The sequence below is a fragment of the Manis pentadactyla genome, chromosome 13 (genome assembly GCF_030020395.1).
Source record: "Manis pentadactyla isolate mManPen7 chromosome 13, mManPen7.hap1, whole genome shotgun sequence".
NCBI classification, from domain to species: Eukaryota; Metazoa; Chordata; class Mammalia; order Pholidota; family Manidae; genus Manis; species Manis pentadactyla.
In genome coordinates, this window is record NC_080031.1 from 22,009,124 (window position 1) to 22,029,425 (window position 20,302).

At 36.0% G+C, this 20,302-nt stretch overlaps 1 protein-coding gene and 1 pseudogene across 1 annotated transcript; one reads left to right on the forward strand and one right to left on the reverse strand.

Moving 5' to 3' along the window:
- Positions 1-11,131: 11,131 nt before the first annotated feature.
- Positions 11,132-12,087, forward strand: LOC118919665 (olfactory receptor 4P4-like; annotated as a pseudogene).
- Positions 12,088-17,097: 5,010 nt separating this feature from the next.
- Positions 17,098-18,036, reverse strand: LOC118915947 (olfactory receptor 4P4-like). Its single transcript, XM_036892354.2, has one exon. The coding sequence runs from the start codon at positions 18,034-18,036 to the stop codon at positions 17,098-17,100; it is 939 nt and encodes a 312-aa protein (XP_036748249.2).
- Between the last annotated feature and the right edge of the window lie 2,266 nt (positions 18,037-20,302).

The following is a 20,302-nucleotide window of genomic DNA, read 5'->3' on the forward strand; positions in this document are numbered from 1 at the left end:
GGAGACGGAGCCCAGGGCTGCCGAACACCCAGCCCCAGCCATCCGGGCCAGAGTGCAGGGCGCTCGATACTAGGAAAACAGGGCAGCAAGAACAGTGAGCAGGCACTGGAGGCTGGGTGACAGAGGGCATAAGAAAAGCGCACGGCCATTTTTTTTTGCTTTTTTGCTGTTTTGTTTTGGCGAGCGCTTTTTGGAAGTCTTAAAGGGATAGGGACCCCAGTACTAGGGAAACAGGGCAGAAAGACCGGTGAGCAGAGGCCTGAGGCTGGCACTGCAGAATAAAGAAAAATGAACGACCACCTTTTTTTTTTTTTTTTTATTAATTAATATTTTTTTCTTTTTTTTAAATTGAAAAAAATTTTTTTTCTTTTTTTTTTGGTGGTCGTTGTTTTGTTTTGGTGGGTGCTTTTTGGAAGTCTTAAGGGGCAGAGCGGGTCACTTAATCCAGAGGTAGGGAATCCGGGATCTCTGGGCACCCTAACCCCTGGGCTGCAGGGAGCAGGGAGGCCCCTTAGGGAGATAAATAGCCTCCCAGCCGCTCCTGCTCCAACGCGACTCCACCATCATGGAGCAGCTGCGTGAGCCAGGCCAAGCCCACAGCAAGAGCGGAGATTAACTCCATAGCAGCGGGCAGGAAGCAGAAACCCTGTCTGCGCGCAACTGCGCAGCACAAGCCACTAGAGGTCGCTGTTCTCCCAGGAGAGGAGGGCCACAAACCAAAAAGAAGGGAAGTCCTTCCAGCCGTCACTCGTCCCAGTTCTGCAGACTATTCCTATCACCATGAAAAGGCAAAGCTACAGGCAGACAAAGATCACAGAGACAACACCAGAGAAGAAGATAGACCTAACCAGTCTTCCTGAAAAAGAATTCAAAATAAGAATCATAAACATGCTGACAGAGATGCAGAGAAATACGCAAGAGAAATGGGATGAAGTCCGGAAGGAGATCACAGATGCCAGAAAGGAGATCGCAGAAATGAAACAAACTCTGGAAAGGTTTATAAGCAGAATGGATAGAATGCAAGAGGCCATTGATGGAATTGAAATCAGAGAACAGGAACGCATAGAAGCTGACATAGAGAGAGACAAAAGGATCTCCAGGAATGAAACAATATTAAGAGAACTGTGTGACCAATCCAAAAGGAACAATATCCGTATTATAGGGGTCCCAGAAGAAGAAGAGAGAGGAAAAGAGATGGAAAGTATCTTAGAAGAAATAATTGCTGAAAACTTCCCCACACTGGGGGAGGAAGTAATCGAACAGACCACGGAAATACACAGAACCCCCAACAGAAAGGATCCAAGAAGGGCAACACCAAGACACATAATAATTAAAATGGCAAAGATCAAGGACAAGGAAAGAGTGTTAAAGGCAGCTAGAGAGAAAAAGGTCACCTATAAAGGGAAACCCATCAGGCTAACGTCAGATTTCTCAACAGAAACCATACAGGCCAGAAGAGAATGGCATGATATATTTAATACAATGAAACAGAAGGGCCTTGAACCAAGGATACTGTATCCAGCACGACTATCATTCAAATATGACGGTGGGATTAAACAATTCCCAGACAAACAAAAGCTGAGGGAATTTGCTTTCCACAAACCACCTCTACAGAACATCTTACAGGGACTGCTCTAGATGGGAGCACTCCTAGAAAGAGCACAGCACAAAACACCCAACATATGAAGAATCGAGGAGGAGGAACAAGAAGGGAGAGAAGAAAAGAATCTCCAGATAGTGTATATAACAGCTCAATAAGTGAGCTAAGTTAGGCAGTAAGATACTAAAGAGGCTAACCTTGAACCTTTGGTAACCACGAATTTAAAGCCTGCAATGGCAATAAGTACATATCTTTCAATAGTCACCCTAAATGTTAATGGGTTGAATGCACCAATCAAAAGACACAGAGTAACAGAATGGATAAAAAAGCAAGACCCATCTATATGCTGCTTACAAGAAACTCACCTCAAACCCAAAGACATGTACAGACTAAAAGTCAAGGGATGGAAAAACATATTACAAGCAAATAACAGTGAGAAGAAAGCAGGGGTTGCAGTACTAATATGAGACAAAATAGACTTCAAAACAAAGAAAGTAACAAGAGATAAAGAAGGACACTACATAATGATAAAGGGCTCAGTCCAGCAAGAGGATATAACCATTCTAAATATATATGCACCCAACACAGGAGCACCAGCATATGTGAAACAAATACTAACAGAACTAAAGGGGGATATAGACTGCAATGCATTCATTCTAGGAGACTTCAACACACCACTCACCCCAAAGGATAGATCCACTGGGCAGAAAATAAGTAAGGACACGGAAGCACTGAACAACACAGTAGAGCAGATGGACCTAATAGACATCTATAGAACTCTACATCCAAAAGCAGCGGGATATACATTCTTCTCAAGTGCACATGGAACATTCTCCAGAATAGACCACATACTAGGCCACAAAAAGAGCCTCAGAAAATTCCAAAAGATTGAAATCCTACCAACCAACTTTTCAGACCACAAAGGCATAAAACTAGAAATAAACTGTACAAAGAAAGCAAAGAGGCTCACAAACACATGGAGGCTTAACAACATGCTCCTAAATAATCAATGGATCAATTACCAAATCAAAATGGAGATCCAGCAATATATGGAAACAAATGACAACAACAACACTAAGCCCCAACTTCTGTGGGACGCAGCAAAAGCAGTCTTAAGAGGAAAGTATATAGCAATCCAAGCATATTTAAAAAAGTAAGAGCAATCCCAAATGAATGGTCTAATGTCACAATTATCGAAATTGGAAAAAGAAGAACAGATGAGGCCAAAGGTCAGCAGAAGGAGGGACATAATAAAGATCAGAGAAGAAATAAATAAAATTGAGAAGAATAAAACAATAGCAAAAATCAATGAAACCAAGAGCTGGTTCTTTGAGAAAATAAACAAAATAGATAAGCCTCTAGCCAGACTTGTTAAGAAGAAAAGAGAGTCAACACAAATCAACAGTATCAGAAACGAGAAAGGAAAAATCACGATGGACCCCACAGAAATGCAAAGAATTATTGGAGACTACTATGAAAACCTATATGCTAACAAGCTGGGAAACCTAGGAGAAATGGACCACTTCCTAGAAAAATATAACCTCCCAAGATTGACCCAGGAAGAAACAGAAAATCTAAACAGACCAATTACCAGCAACGAAATTGAAGCAGTAATCAAAAAACTACCAAAGAACAAAACTCCCGGGCCAGATGGATTTACCTCGGAATTTTATCAGACATACAGGGAAGACATAATACCCATTCTCCTTAGAGTTTTCCAAAAAATAGAGGAGGAGGGGATACTCCCAAACTCATTGTATGAAGCTAACATCACCCTAATACCAAAACCAGGCAAAGACCCCACCAAAAAAGAAAACTACAGACCAATATCCCTGATGAACGTAGATGCAAAAATACTCAACAAAATATTAGCAAACCGAATTCAAAAATACATCAAAAGAATCATACACCATGACCAAGTGGGATTCATCCCAGGGATGCAAGGATGGTACAACATTCGAAAGTCCATCAACATCATCCACCACATCAACAAAAAGAAAGACAAAAACCACATGATCATCTCCATAGATGCTGAAAAAGCATTTGACAAAGTTCAACATCCATTCATGTTAAAAACTCTCAGCAAAATGGGAATAGAGGGCAAGTACCTCAACATAATAAAGGCCATCTATGATAAACCCACAGCCAACATTATATTGAACAGCGAGAAGCTGAAAGCATTTCCTCTGAGATCAGGAACTAGACAGGGATGCCCACTCTCTCCACTGTTATTTAACATAGTGCTGGAGGACCTAGCCACGGCAATCAGACAAAACAAAGAAATACAAGCAATCCAGATTGGTAAAGAAGAAGTTAAACTGTCACTATTTGCAGATGACATGATACTGTACATAAAAAACCCTAAAGACTCCACCATAAAACTACTAGAACTGATATTGGAATACAGCAAAGTTGCAGGATACAAAATCAACGAACAGAAATCTGTGGCTTTCCTATACACTAACAATGAACCAACAGAAAGGGAAATCAGGAAAACAATTACATTCACAATTGCATCAAAAATAATGAAATACCTAGGAATAAACCTAACCAAAGAAGTGAAAGACTTATACTCTGAAAACTACAAGTCACTCTTAAGAGAAATTAAAGGGGACACTAACAGATGGAAACTCATCCCATGCTCGTGGCTAGGAAGAATTAATATCGTCAAAATGGCCATCCTGCCCAAAGCAATATACAGATTTGATGCAATCCCTATGAAACTACCAGCAACATTCTTCAATGAACTGGAACAAATAATTCAAAAATTCATATGGAAACACCAAAGACCCCGAATAGCCAAAGCAATCCTGAGGAAGAAGATAATGTAGGGGGGATCTCACTCCCCAACTTCAAGCTCTATTATAAAGCCATAGTAATCAAGACAATTTGGTACTGGCACAAGAACAGAGCCACAGACCAGTGGAACAGGCTAGACAATCCAGACATTAACCCAGACATATATGGTCAATTAATATTTGATAAAGGAGCCATGGACATACAATGGCGAAATGACAGTCTCTTCAACAGGTGGTGCTGGCAAAACTGGACAGCTACATGTAGGAGAATGAAACTGGACCATTGTTTAACCCCATATACAAAAATAAACTCAAAATGGATCAAAGACCTGAATGTAAGTCATGAAACCATTAAACTCTTGGAAGAAAACATAGGCAAAAACCTCTTAGACATAAACATGAGTGACCTCTTCTTAAACATATCTCCCCGGGCAAGGAAAACAACAGCAAAAATGAACAAGTGGGACTATATTAAGTTGAAAAGCTTCTGTACAGCAAAAGACACCATCAATAGAACAGAAAGGAACCCTACAGTATGGGAGAATATATTTGAAAATGACAGATCCGATAAAGGCTTGACGTCCAGAATATATAAAGAGCTTACATGCTTCAACAAACAGAAAACAATTAACCCAATTAAAAAATTGGCAGAGGAACTGAACAGACCGTTCTCCAAAAAAGAAATACAGATGGCCAACAGCCACATGAAAAGATGCTCCACATCGCTAATTATCAGAGAAATGCAAATTAAAACTACAATGAGGTATCACCTCTCACCATTAAGGATGGCTGCCATCCAAAAGACAAACAACAACAAATGTTGTCGAGGCTGTGGAGAAAGGGGAACCCTCCTACACTGCTGGTGGAAATGTAAGTTAGTTCAACCACTGTGGAAAGCAGTATGGAGGTACATTAAAATGCTCAAAACAGACTTACCATTTGACCCAGGAATTGCACTCCTAGGAAGTTACCCTAAGAATGCAGCAATCAAGTATGAGAAAGATCAGTGCACCCCTATGTTTATCGCAGCACTATTTACAATAGCCAAGAATTGGAAGCAACCTAAATGTCCATCGATAGATGAATGGATAAAGAAGATGTGGTACATATACACAATGGAATACTACTCAGCCATAAGAAAAGGGCAAATCCAACCATTTGCAGCAACATGGATGGAGCTGGAGGGTATTATGCTCAGTGAAACAAGCCAAGTGGAGAAAGAGAAATACCAAATGATTTCACTTATCTGTGGAATATAAGAACAAAGGAAAAAGTGAAGGAACAAAACAGCAGCAGAATCACAGAACTCAAGAATGGACTAACAGGTACCAAAGGGAAAGGGACTGGGGAGGATGGGTGGGTAGGGAGGGATAAGGGTGGGGGAGAAGTAGGGGGGTATTAAGATTAGCATGCATGGGGGGGTAGGAGAAAAGGGAGGGCTGTACAACACAGAGAAGGCAAGTAGGGATTCTACAACATTTTGCTATGCTGATGGACAGTGACTGTAAAGGGGTTTATAGGGGGGACCTGGTATAGGGGAGAGCCTAGTAAACATAATATTCATCAGGTAATTGTAGATTAGTGATACCAAAAACAAAACAAAAAACAAAACAAAACAAAACAAAAAAGGGCAGTTCCTGTGTGGTATAAATATGAGAGATGCCCTCACAAAAAAAAAAAAGGACAGACTTCCAATGGTAAAATAAATAAGTAACCGGGATGTAAAGTATAGCATAAGGAATATAGTCAAGATATTGTAACAGCTTGGTATGATGATAGCTGGTACCCAGAATTGTCATGTATATAAATGTTGAATCACTATGTTGTACACCTGAAACTAATGTAATGTAATACTGTGTGTCAACTACCCTTCAATAAAAAATAATTATCTACAAAAAAAAAAAGATGAACAAATACAATTATCTTATAGAATTACTTAAACATATTCAAGAGACCACCAAGTAACAATATCTGTATAACATAAAAAAAGTCAAAGCTACTTATTCAAGCTTCCATAAGTTAAAATGAAAAAGATTTACACCCCTGGAATTTCTTTTGAATTTCTGAAATTTTCTTTTGAATATACTATTTGTGATTTTACATTTGTTTGTTCTCATGTTTATTATTTTCTCCTCCTTTAGTCTCTTTCCTCTTTGAGGGCTGAGACTGTGTTGTCCACCACTATGTGTATTCGCTATACTACTTTTATCCAATTCACAGTTTTTAGATGTAGTTGACAATAAATATTTTTGAAATGAATGAATTGATGAGACTATTTTATTTATTGTTATAGTTTTCTCTATTTTCCATAATATATATATCAGAAAAAATAATATATTTTTAGAAAGGAGTTTGGAATCAGAGATAAATTTCTAAGCTACCTGCACACCTGGCCCGGAAACCTCTGGGAACAGACGAGCTTCCTGGAAGAACAAGTGTGTTAACAAGGAGTATTTTCTAGGCATCAGTTAGAAATTCCAATACCCTAATATGCTTGTTTTTCTGGGAAAATTTAAATATTAAATTCTTGGCTCACATTCTGTGCTTGTAAATCTCTCTGTAGGGTTCTCTGATGTTTCCCAGTTCAGCTTATCCTCGCTTCCCTCAGCCGCCTGCTTCTGCAGAGTCCTGACATAGGAACGTTAGGTACAACATTTCCCTGTAGTCCTCATGTCCCCAGTCTAATCTCAATGCTTTGGATCCTGATGCAGTAGGGAAATATAATTATTGGATTTGGCATAACTATTAAGGAGAAATTTAAGCTATGGTTTATATCTTTGACAAAGTATACTGATGGGAAATTTCTAAACCCTCAGAGACATTGAGAGCTATTCTATATAACATGTTTCTCAGCATTCATTTTAAATGCTGGCATATTTAAACTACATATATATAATGTTTTTCTACAGAGAAAGGTAAATGTCAGAGAGACAATTCCTTTTTCCTTTTAAGAATAGAAAATTAATTTGCTAAAAAAGTCAAATTTGCAAAATTTACCAAGCTTGGTTCAATTTATCAAATGGATTTTTATTGATGGATACCGTATGAGTTCTCTCATGAGACTTTGTGCAATTTGAGATTTATTATTGCAAAGTAATGTGATTTTAAAAAATTTTGACTTCATCTTAGGTGTGAAGCCTCAGCTTGCAAAAAAATCTGGTGAGTTAAGCAGCTGGTAAGTTAAATCCAGTTCATAATTGTACTAGCCATTTTTCTTAAAAAGGATATTTGAATCATTCTAATTATAATAATTATCCAATCTCCCTAATAAAACTTTGAATGGGAAAAAAATCCAGAATCTTTAAAAATGATATTTTTAGTATTTCAGGAAAGCTTTGTCTTGCCTTCCATCTGTAATAAACCACTAGCTAGGATGGACTTTAGATTGTGCAACAGCTACTCGAGTTATCAGTGCCATATCTATCAAAATATTGCTAGATTTATTTGTTTTGCTTTATTTTAAAATTTCACAAATTTGATCATGTCATTAACCTCTCATATTCTATGATGAAGAAAAGTTGAAAAGGAAGAAGGATGTCCTGGGCCAGCACGTCAAGGGATAGAATTTCAATTAAGGAACTGGATATAAAAATGATTCAAAAGCAAAAACCAGTACAATTTCAAAATGATTAAGAAGCAAGCATGTAAGGCAAAATTTTTAATTGGCCTACTAGAGTATGTAGTATCTATGGAGTATGTTTCTTTTTTCTTAGTTTAATAAATGGTTTGTTTTTCTTAAATGAAAGGGGGATATGAACATCCATCTAATTTCCATCTAATTTAGGTAGGGTTCATCCAAAGGTCCGAAGGAAAGAAAACAAAAGCATTAAATGACTGGAATGAGCAAGGAGTTTACCTGCAGGTTTGTGGGGAGAAGGTCAGTTTAACCCTGCCAAGGAGGGAAAGATTTTGTTTAATGAGAGAACATTTCCTGGAAGTGAGAAACCCCAGTTTGTAGGTAAGATAGAATAGATTGTTCATGGCAGGGAAACTATGCTATGTTTTATTTACCTGCCTTTATTTATCCATATTGAAATATTATGTATTTTTAATAATCTCTTTAAAATTTATAATAGGAGCAATAAAATGACATGCCATTTTAATTTATATTTATGCCCACTGATAGGACATCAATGTATAATATCAATGATAAAATATATTTATTAAATTTTTAATCTTAATATACCAGGTTCTGTCTTAAACTTCTACATAAATGAACCATTAAATACTTAACAACAGAACTCAGAGTTAATTATATTATTACTCATTTTATAAATGAAGAAATTGTGTACTTATTTTGCCCTAGATTTATGCTCTAGAGTTAATTATGGAGCTGATTCTATCTCATTTTGTGTAGCTCCAGAACTTGTCTTCTTAATTCCTAGGATCTACTACTACTTGAATATCTTTGGTACCTCCAAAGTTTATAAACACTGGAGGGATTCCAAAGACACAGGGGAGCTAGTATATTTTTAAGCATTGAGTTTCATATGTGTAAGTTTATTTGAATTTCACCGTAATCCTGTAGATTAGGCCACAGTGTTCATTTTATGTAAGTAGAGAAAAAATGTTTAAGGAGGGGGAAGAATCTTGCATTTAAGTATCTATGTTTGAACTAGGGTCTATGTCCAAAGTTTCAGATATTTCCAATATTGTGAAGAGATGGATAATACAAGATATAACTCCCGACCTGGTATCTTTACATTTTCTCTAGACCATTCATCTTTTAGTAATTGTAGAAGCTGGCTAACAATTACTAGATGTGTAATGCTTTCCAGGCACTGTCTGAAGTAATTCATATTTATTAACTTTTTATTAAAAATATCACCCCATTGGGAGGTATTGTGATTATCTCAGTTTTACAGAGAAGGAATCATGCCAATTGTGTGGGCATATTTCTAAGAAAGTAAGGGAGAAAATGATTGATCAAAGTGGCAAAGCATCATTTTTACTGCCTTGTGAAATTGGGGAAGCCTATTTTCTGTGTATTTCCAACCTAGGCAAACACAATTGATTGCCTGCTAAAATGTAATTCAAATAACTTTTCTGAAAACTTACCTATTTTGAAAAAGTAGATGAGTAGAAAACAAATGGAGAAATTTTTATGTTGGTCTTCATATCGTTTCTTCTCTCCAAACCCAGAGTCACAGTCTTATGACAACAATATTCAAAATTGTGTAATGTTTTGAAATCTTCTGTCTTTACTCATTCATCTGACATTGCAAGACCTTTGACATTACTGACACCAAGAATTGAAATATTCCTATTTACTTAGCAAATTTTAACAAAATTTGCAGGTCTTATCAATGATTCAAGGAAAAGAAACCTGATAAAGATCAGTGTACTTTTGTTTCTCAATAAATTTTCACTTAGGGGTGAATGATTATTAGTGTGAATTCCTGGTCTTAGTTTCCTATAAAAATGAGAGTAGGATTCCAGGTTGTAGTGGGTATAATTCTGATATATTTTAAACTACATTTAAAGGATAGATGGGCAGTCATATTTATAAAGACATTTTCAAATAAATATAAATCATAATTATTAGTAATGTAAAATATACTTTTCTTTACAAAGTATTTGCTTTTCTTGAAAATAAATTTGTACATGGCAAAATTTTTAGAAAATGAAGAATATAAATTGGAAAATGAAAATCTCCATAGTCTAACCATCATGAAATGACCATTGTTAATATGCTTAAATCTTAAATTAATTTAAGTATGTAACTTGGATGTAATATAGCTGAATATAAACAAAAATTTTTGAACTTCAGATATATATTTCTTATAAAGAAGCTACACTAACTCTTAAATAAATGATAATTCTAAAGCTAAAAAAATAAAAAAGCCTATATATCTCTTAATTAGCATTAAGTTTAATTTTGCTTATAGTAGAATACCTCCAATTTAATATAAAAAGCAGAAGACATTAATGATGTGTAAACATGTGTCAATTTATTTAAAAAATTACTGAACCAATAATTAAGTTTTTAAACTAAGTTTGTTTTTACTGTAATCCTGTGAGAAATAAGAAAAGCAGTGCTGTAGACACATTAACCAATAGAAGCTACAAATAACTTAAGAAATATAGACGTTTCATGGAGTAAATTCTAGTTATTTCCGCTTTTAAATCCAAAAGGATTACAAATCAATTCAGAAAAATATTTGTACTTCAGTTCTATCATGAATTACCTAATGGCTGGTTGGTTATCTCTAATATTATATTATTCCTTCAGGATTATAGCATATTGTTTATTTCTCAGTTTTCTTCTTTACTTAATATTTATTTAACATTGACTATATGCCGAACTCTGTATAAACCACTGTTTTTGTGATCTGATTGGAAATCATCTGGTCAGGTAAGTTCTGTGGTTACCTCCAGTTCACATCTTGAGGTGGCACATTATGTTTCACCCTACTTACCACTATTTGAATTTACACATTTATTTATTTATTATTTATATTTTTGACAAGTATAATTTCCTGCTTCTTCATAAAAGAATTTAAATTACACAAAAGCTGGGACTTCATCACTGTGTCCTCATTTCTTAGGAAAGTATTGCCACTGGATACTCAAAGCATTTTGTGAAATGAATGACTTCAATGGATCTTAAAATGGCTTAGCCCTCAAAAATTGCATTCGTGCCATTTTAATTAAATATGAGATTTCTGTTTTCTCATCAATGATTTGTTACATTACTTTTGTCATTTCAGATAACTTCCTTCAGAATCAGACCATGGAAAATAGGAATAATGTTACTGAATTTATTCTGTTGGGACTTTCTAAGAATAAGAAAGTTCGAATCCTAAGCTTTTTATTTTTCTTACTCTGTTACTTGACTATTTGGTTGGGGAATTTGACTATCATGGTCTCTATCATGTGCAGTCAGCTAATTAACCAGCCCATGTACTTCTTCCTTAATTACCTTGCCCTTTCAGACCTCTTCTACACCTTCACTGTGACACCCAAATTAATGACCGACTTACTGACAGACAGGAAGGTCATTTCCTATAAAAACTGCATGATACAGCTTTTTACCACGCACTTCTTTGGGGTGATTGAGGTCTTCATCCTCACAGGAATGGCCTATGACCGCTATGTGGCCATCTGCAAGCCACTCCACTATGCCATCATCATGAATAGGCAAAGGTGTAACTCAATTCTAATGTCCTCATGTGCAGGGGGATTTCTGCATTCCCTTGGCCTGTTTCTTCTTACTATATTTTTACCTTTCTGTGGCCCCAATGAATAGATCACTATTTCTGTGACGTATATCCTTTGTTGAAACTAGCCTGCACTGATACACACAAAATCGGTTTCTTAGTCATTGCCAATTCCGGCCTGATGGGACTGGTGATCCTCGTGGTTTTGATGGCCTCCTACTTTGTGATATTATGTAACATGAGAGCATATTCTGTAGAAAGCTGCCACAAGGCTCTTCCCACTTGCAGTTCCCACATCACAGTTGTAATCCTGTTTTTTGTACCTGTCATCTTTGTTTACGTTAGACCTGCCACAACTTTACCGGAAGACAAAGTGTTGACACTCTTCTACACAGTTATCGTCCCCATGCTCAACCCTCTTATTTACACATTTAGAAACACGGAGATGAAACAGGCTGTAAAGAGAACCTGGTGCCGTAAAAACTTTTGGGAAAGGAAGCCAGTGACCAGACGGCTGTTCATCTTGTGATGTGAATGGCTGTCTTCTCATCACGCCTGCCCTCTTCGATTCCCTCCTAACAATGGGAAACCAGGCAGAATGTGTAAAAGCCAAGCCTTCAACCACCGCTTGTCCTCAGCGGTTTTCCTCCTTCATGTTCCTGTCCTGATGTGCTTCCCTTGTTTTCACCCTTCATTAAGTTTTACTCCATGAAAGTTGGCATTATGTCATACTTGTTTCATTGTGAATTTCCTGCTGATAGACAAAGTATACAGCACATTATTAGGAGCTCAATAAATATTTATTGAATGACTATATGAATATTTTGTCACATAGCTCTGCTTCTCTTCCCTTAATCACCTTCATGGTTGAAGGAGCACTTGAACATTGAGCATCACCATTTGACTGGTATGTACTCTTCAATTATTTCTCTACTTCAATATATTTGGGCTTCATACAGCCATGACTACGGATGAGAAAGGGTTCCACCCTGGATCTAAGCAGCCAGGCAAGACATCCAGGAATCAGGCAATATAGTATATAGTACTGGGTTAATTCTCTTAGGTTTTTGCATATATTCCTCTTCCAATTTCCCAACAGAGTTTGAATATGTAATATTTCTTATTCATAAAGTCTAGTTTTACAAGAAAAAAAGCCATTGTATAAAGATAGTCACTCACACTCACACATATTCCAAATTAAGATGTCATACTGGAATTCTTTTTTCCCATTGTTTCTTTTGGTGGTGCTGAAAAAAAGCTGTAAGGTGGCTAAAGACACTGACAGTGTGTATGCCTTTGTACTTTTAGATATTTGTTTGAAAACCTCTTATCTCAGCCCACTTTATAATTTTTCCATTGCATAAACCTCTACATGATTTTCTATGAAACAAATGTAGCTTAAACTATTGAATAGTTGATACTAGAAAGAAATGAAGTCAATTATTCCAAGTTATGAGCCAGTGATTCATTTTTTTAAGTCTCAGGATTTCTCTCTTGGGGTTTTGATTGGATTTATAACTAATAAATTAATTTGGTGGGGAACGACATATTTATAATATTCAGTTCTCCCCTCCAAGAGCATGCTAGAGTCTATTGAAGTCTTCTTCTTTAATAGCTTATTGTAAAATCTTGTCATTTATCCAAATAAATGTGTCATATTTCTTGTTTTTTTCTCTAGGTATTTCATCTCTTTTGTTGCTAGAGGAATACAATATTTTTACTGTTTCCTCACTATTAGTGATTAGCATACAGAAAAGCCAATACTTTTAAGATAATTATCTTTACATATGTGTACATATCTTTCATATATTTAGTCATTCTTGACATTAATAAAAGATCTTAAAGTCACATCTTATATGCATTGGGTTCTTAAGTCAGTATATGAGATGAGCATTGAGTGTGGTTACAATTATCCAACATGACCCACCTAGCACATAGTAAAGATGGAATTCAATCATCCACCCCTCTAAGATACATACACTGTATGAGGAGTCTTAACCACAAAGGGGGGAGCAGCATAATGCCTTGCATCTTAGTCACACTCCAGCGTTGGAGGGGATGCAGGGGAAGACAGGCCCCATACTATTTGTTTTCCCTTTATTTTCTCCATGATATATATATATATATATATATATATATATATATATATATATATATATATTAATTCTTAACAAGTTCAATGTGCCTCAGAGATTACTCAACCATCCTGTTTAATAAGTCATGGAGGATGAACTCATGCTATTTTAACTAGTTTGCCATTGAATATATACTATCAAGAAATAAACCACAACTGGCTTTGATACAAAAAGGAGAAACATGTAAATACCTCAAAATAAATGATTATTTTTAAAGTAAAATATTGTTCATTTACTATTTAAATTCAACTTAAACATAATCCTAAAATAATATATCACAGGAAATACAGAGCAGACTTAGTGATGGGGTCTCTGAGTTACTTTCTCATGGAGAGTAAATTGAGAAGACTTAGTTACTGAGAAATAATAATTTTTTTACAAAAGGGGTGATTATAATTACATATATTTCAATTATTATCAACATTGATGATCATCACTTTCATCCATAAATTCCAAATTTATCATTTTTTGCCAATGAAATTACTTTTTGAATAGTTATACTTTTTGCATATTTTCCAATATAAATATAAAGCTGCACTCTGTACATTTTTAAGAATTGGTCGCTAAGAAAGATGGAGTTACTCTTAGAAATCTTTCTTCTATATTTGCTACTGGCTTTGATGAGTAGCTTCTTTCATTATCACAAAAGTTTTATCTTCCTTTAACTTTTTTCTCTTCTTATTTTTCATTTTCAAAACCAGTTTATTCCCTTGCCAACCAATCGTCTATTCCATTTCTGGGTGTAGGAAACCCCTTCTTCCTCAACTTGTTTTTTTTTTACTTGTTTTATAGTGATGCTTTTTCTTTTAAGCTTCCTGGAGAATCTCAGGATTTTTCTGTGAAGGAATTACAATCACATGTAATGGTGTTTTCTCTCTTGCCCTGACACGGTGTAATAGCATTAACTTTGTGTCCAACTATAGCATACCAGTCCATGTGACTGACAGCCAGTGTCCCACAGCTATGCCCACGTTCCATTGGTGAGATCCCCCAACCACTTTGGAATGTATATATGTCTCTTGTATAAAGAATTCATATATATATGCTTATATGAGTGTGTGTGTGAATAAATATAGTCAGTATATGAATAATATATATATGTGAATATATACATACAGGATATGAATATATATATTCAGTGTGTGAATAATACATATATATATGAATATATATACACACATATATATATATATATATGTGTGTATATATATACAGAGAAAGACAGAGAAGGACGGAGACACAGAGAGAAAGAGAGGATGAATGGAATAGTGGTATTATTGCCAAATATTGTATTTGAAATATATATCAAGCCCAAGTGCAATTTAAAAATCCAATTCCAAATGTAAAAAGTTTAAGTAACATATTCAAATAATGATGTAGCAAAAAATCACAATATGAGAAAATAATTTTCCTGGTGAAACATCTTTAAAGATTTCCTCAAAGAAGAATCCTAAGAAGGAAAAAAGCTCCTCATAATTGGGGAAAGACATTTTGACACACTTCAGAGACCCTCTTGGGGAGGAAAGCATTTGAGCAATTTTCTAATGGAATTTAATGTGATAAGAACATCTTCAGGGGACGTTGGATTCACTCATCAAACTGTGTTTTACTTAAAAACTTTAACCATGCATTCCTCCACTGTGTCTACTCTAAAAATCTCATTGAACTCTATCTTCTACTTTTTTCTTCTAAACATGTCACTTTCAAAAGTGAAATCTCTAATCTCACTTTTATGATTTCTCCCTTGCAGTCAAACTTGAAATAAAACTGACAGTTGCCATCAACTTATATGTGATTTTTTTCTTTACCTGAACATTTAAATGCCTGTCTAGGTTGCAGTTTCATGCTTAGAATAATTTTAATCCTCTCAGTTTCAGTTTACTCATCTGTAAAATAAAATGATAGTTAGATCACTATTTCAACACTAGAGTGTTAGAGTTACCTTTAATGAACTAATGTAATGGGCATTTGTCATGATGTAGACTGCATAATCATTTCAGCAAAGATTCAGTTCCATTTCTGGATCAACTGCTCTAACAACAACTCTCTTGAATTATTAATGCCTATACAAACATGTCCCTTTTAAGGACAAGTCTCTAAATCATATTTCTCCATTTGCGCTTCTCTAAATTTTTCATCATACACTGCGCTATGGCATTGTTTTGCCTTTCTATGTATGTATTCATTTATACATTCAGTCTATGTTACTTCCTCCCTAACCTGTGCAACGTAATGCTTTACTTCATTCCATCACATTATTTTCATAATGTCCAATGAGTCCTATTTTATTAAATAATTAAGAAAAATGAGTAATTATATGAAAGCATTCAATTCTATAGATTATAAATATCCATATATATAGAAGTTCTATAGTAACTGGAATTTTGTAGTTTTAATTTTGATTGCAATCGAAAAAATATATATTTAAGCAATCTCTACTTCAGGTAGTTTTAGTACCAGTATTTATATTTGTTTTTACAAGTCGATTGGTTCCAAGTAATATTAGTTGGAGATTCCACAATGTCAATGCCTCCAGCCTTTTCACTAGGGTGTCCATACTTCTCAGACATTCAAAAGTAGTCAGCCCACCTCATCTCCTGACACAATCCCACTTTTATATCTATTGTCTCAGCATAATTATTAGTAGATCCACTCTTCTACACTCAAATGGGGATCAGTTTAAATAACAAATTATATACCTACCCTGTTTATTACCAATACCATGCTTTCATTACTATATAAAGGGGATTTTTATAGTGAATATCTCTGTAATTATTAAACATTTTTGATGTTAAAAAAATGATCTAATTAAAATAATTTTAGAAAAACTTTCAATTTTTGTACAACCATTATTTCTGATATAGATAATATTTTTACTGTTTAAATCCTGTGTACATAATGTTTACTTTTAAACTGTTGCAATGAATATGGAAAATCATCAGCTGAATAGAAAATATAATTCTACATTTCTGATACTCCTTTCTGGTGAGAACACAGGGAGGATTCAGTGTCATCTGGGCTCTTTAAGTTTGGGACGATCAGTATGAGTGCAGCTGCTGTGCATTTGGAGATTCATTCATGCAACCAAAATACAGAGAGATTAGAAAGGTGACCTCCAGCTGACAACTAATGGATAAAATCCAAAGGCAAAAAATATCAAAGCAAGGGCGGCAGGACTTTGAACAAGGAAATGATGAGTCAAGTTACCTGGGAAAGATGTTAAAAAAAAAAGAAAAAGAAATACAAGTCAATAAAGAAAGAAGAAAAACCTTCCAATTAAATTATAGTATTAATCAATTGACAGCAGTGTCTATGCTTATTTTTATTGGAGCAAAGTTCATGGCTTAATTAAGATACAGCAAATATCACTTGAATAGTGTATGCAACGAGGGGGAAAGTGCCTTTCAGATGATTTGCCTCCTGATCCAAAGTGCTTCTTGGCACCACACTTTCCTCAAGGCATTTTTCATCTCCATGTTCCTGAGTGTGTAGATCAGAGGGTTGAGCATGGGAGCAATGATGGTGTAGAAAAGAGCAAACACTTTGTCTTCTGGAAAAGTGGTGGCTGGTCTGATGTAAGTGAAGAGAACAGGCACAAAGAAGAGAACCACAACCGTGACGTGGGAGCTGCATGTGGAAAGAGCTTTGGTGCGGCTCCCTGCAGGGTGGGACCTGATGGTGTACAGTATCAGAAAGTAAGACACCATCAGAACCACAAAGATGACTAAGCCCATGGAGCCCGAATTGGCAACCACTAAGATCCCAACCTTGACGGTGTCCGTGCAGGCCAGTTTCAGCAAAGGATACACATCACAGAAATAGTGATCTATCTCATTGGGGCCACAGAAAGGTAAGTTGACGGTGAGGATACACTGGACAAAGGAATGCAGAAATGCCCCAGCACAGCAAGCAAGGACCATCGCATAACACCTCTGCCTGTTCATGAGGATGGTGTAGTACAGGGGCTTGCAGATGGCCACATTGCGGTCATAGGCCATCACTGTAAGAATAAAGACCTCGATCCCCCCAAAGAAGTGCAAGGCAAAGAGCTGAGCCATGCAGCTACTATAAGAAATCTTGTTACTTTTTGCCCACAGGTCTGTGAGTAGCTTGGGTGTCACTGTAGAGGTATAACACAAATCTGAGAAGGCGAGGTAATTAAGGAGGAAATACATGGGTTGATCAATTAGCTGACTGCATGTGATAGAGATCATTATGAGCAAGTTTCCCACCCAAATAGCTATGTAACAAAATAAAAATAGTAGAAAGCACAAGTTTTTAATTTTCTTGTTTTGGGACAGTCCCAACAGAGCAAATTCAGTGACGTTGTTGTAGTTTTCCATGGTCTAATGCAGTTAAGACTCAAAAGATTTGTCTGGAAAAAATGACAAGTCAATATGAGAAATAGTGACTACGCATGGTGTGATACAGAGTGAGTGTTGTGGAAACAAATTCATTTATTCAATCAGCTTCTTTTAGTATATGTTAAAGTAATTAATCCTAAACTTTGTAATAGGCTTTCCATGTGATTATTCAGATCAGCTTATTTTCTAGAGTGAAAGGAAATGGGAGTAATAGTTACACTTGCTCAAGTCATAAACAAAGATGCACAGTCATCTTATGTATGATGTGCAAGTTGAGCTTCGGGGAAGGATGCATTTCTTTCCTTGGACTAGCTTGCCTGCTTGAGAGGCTGAAGCAGCCAGGCTTGAAGTGAAGTAAACACAGTGCGTTGTGCAATTGCAAGTCAGAATCCTGTCCTTATTTGATATTTTTATTGTGAAATTTGCATTTTAAAATATTGCTGTAAAAACTTATTATCTTAATTATTGAGTTTGTCCCCAAGGCAAGTACCTCATTTGCCTCACCCTAGTCCTGATCCTGAGCTGAAAGCATTATATCTTTACCAACATTATATGGAGCAATAAAGAAATATGGTACCAGGAGAAGCCTCAGTGGCTGTGATATTTCTTTTGACTTAATAGATAGAGGGGAAAAAATTAAATATATGAAATAGAGAACCAGTGAGTGCCTAGGAGGCTGAGCTGAAACAGCGTGTGCAAGTGTGAATGGTGCTTGCTTGACACACATTGCACTTCAATCTTTTTTTTAAAATAAATGAAAGATTGCATGAATTGATAAATTATGATTTCACCGTTTTCTCTTGTTATTTTTAAAGGTAATTAAATGATTTCCTTTAGAAAAAATGACAATTTCATAAATAGTTCATCCCAAGAAATATTTTTCACAATATCTCACATATGAGATATAACACTGATCCTTCACTGAAATGTACTTAAGTAATGAAAAGTTACTACATAAAATGTTTGTAAAACCTGAAGAGGGAAATGCACATATAAAATCAACATACTTACAAAAAAATTAATGCTATATACGTATGTGAAAACATTTTCTTCTGTTTGAAATTATTTACTATAGGGTGGTTGGATTTTTACTTACCAGGTGATTATTTCACTAGATAAATTCCTTTACCTTGGAAGAAAATGTGACGTGCAGTGTTTTAAACTCAGTCAGAATAAATGCTTAATGTTACTGCTGAAGATTAATGAATTTCACTGTGCAGTCAGCCCAGATCAGTCCTGGTTCTATGACTTTTTCGTCCTGTTTTCCTTGTAGAGAGAAGCATTCCTTCCTGGCTTTTGAAAGCAAAAGGAGGTAAAATCATCACTGGCATTTATGTTGAAAAGGCAGTTGTTTATTTTCTAACCAAAAATTTATATCCACTGTGGTTTCAAGGGTGGAAATGTACAGATAAGTTTTCTGTTTAATTTCCAAGTGGCATTTGAAGATTACCTGGGAGAGTATAACCCCAAACCTTCCTCTCACTTTTTCTATGGGAGGAAACATTTCCCAAAAGAGCAATTGGCCAGAGCACAGGAAATCCTCAGTGGTGGTAGACAGGATTATGGTTTGTGTAGCTCAGTCATCCTCTTTTCCCAGCTGCCTGGGTTCTTACTCATTGGTCTAGGCTTAAAGTGGCCATAGTGGTAGTGATGCAGGCTATTGCAAGAGCTGAACAATATGGAATTGCCCTCATGGAGGTTCATCTGCTTCTGCTACTACTGAGGACCAAATATTTGCAGTTATTATGCCATGTAACAAACAACCCCAAACCTGGTGGTATAAAACAACCAATTTACTATGCACATGGACTCTGTGGATCAGGAATTTGGACACAATGAGGATGGCTTGTCTATGCTCTGTAATGTCCGAGTTCTCAGAAAACTCAGAGGCTGGCGATGCTCACTAGCTCACAGCCGAAATCATCTGGGACCATCTTGAAATATATGTCTTGCAGCTGATGCTGGTTGTGGGCTTGACCCCCATTGAGCTGCAGGCCATAAAATCTGGCCTCTACACATGGCCTCTCTGTGTGGAATAGTTTGGGCTTCTTTTTCAATATGGAATCTGGGTTCCAAGAACAAAGATCCCAAGAGAACAAGGTAAAAGTGTGTGTTTTTAATACCTGGCCTTGGAAGTCATATAAACTCGCTCCTGCTGCTATTATATTATTTGATGCAGTCACAAACGTCCACTAAGTTTAAGGGGAGGAACCAAAGACTCCTGTAGTTTACAGGAGTAGTGTCA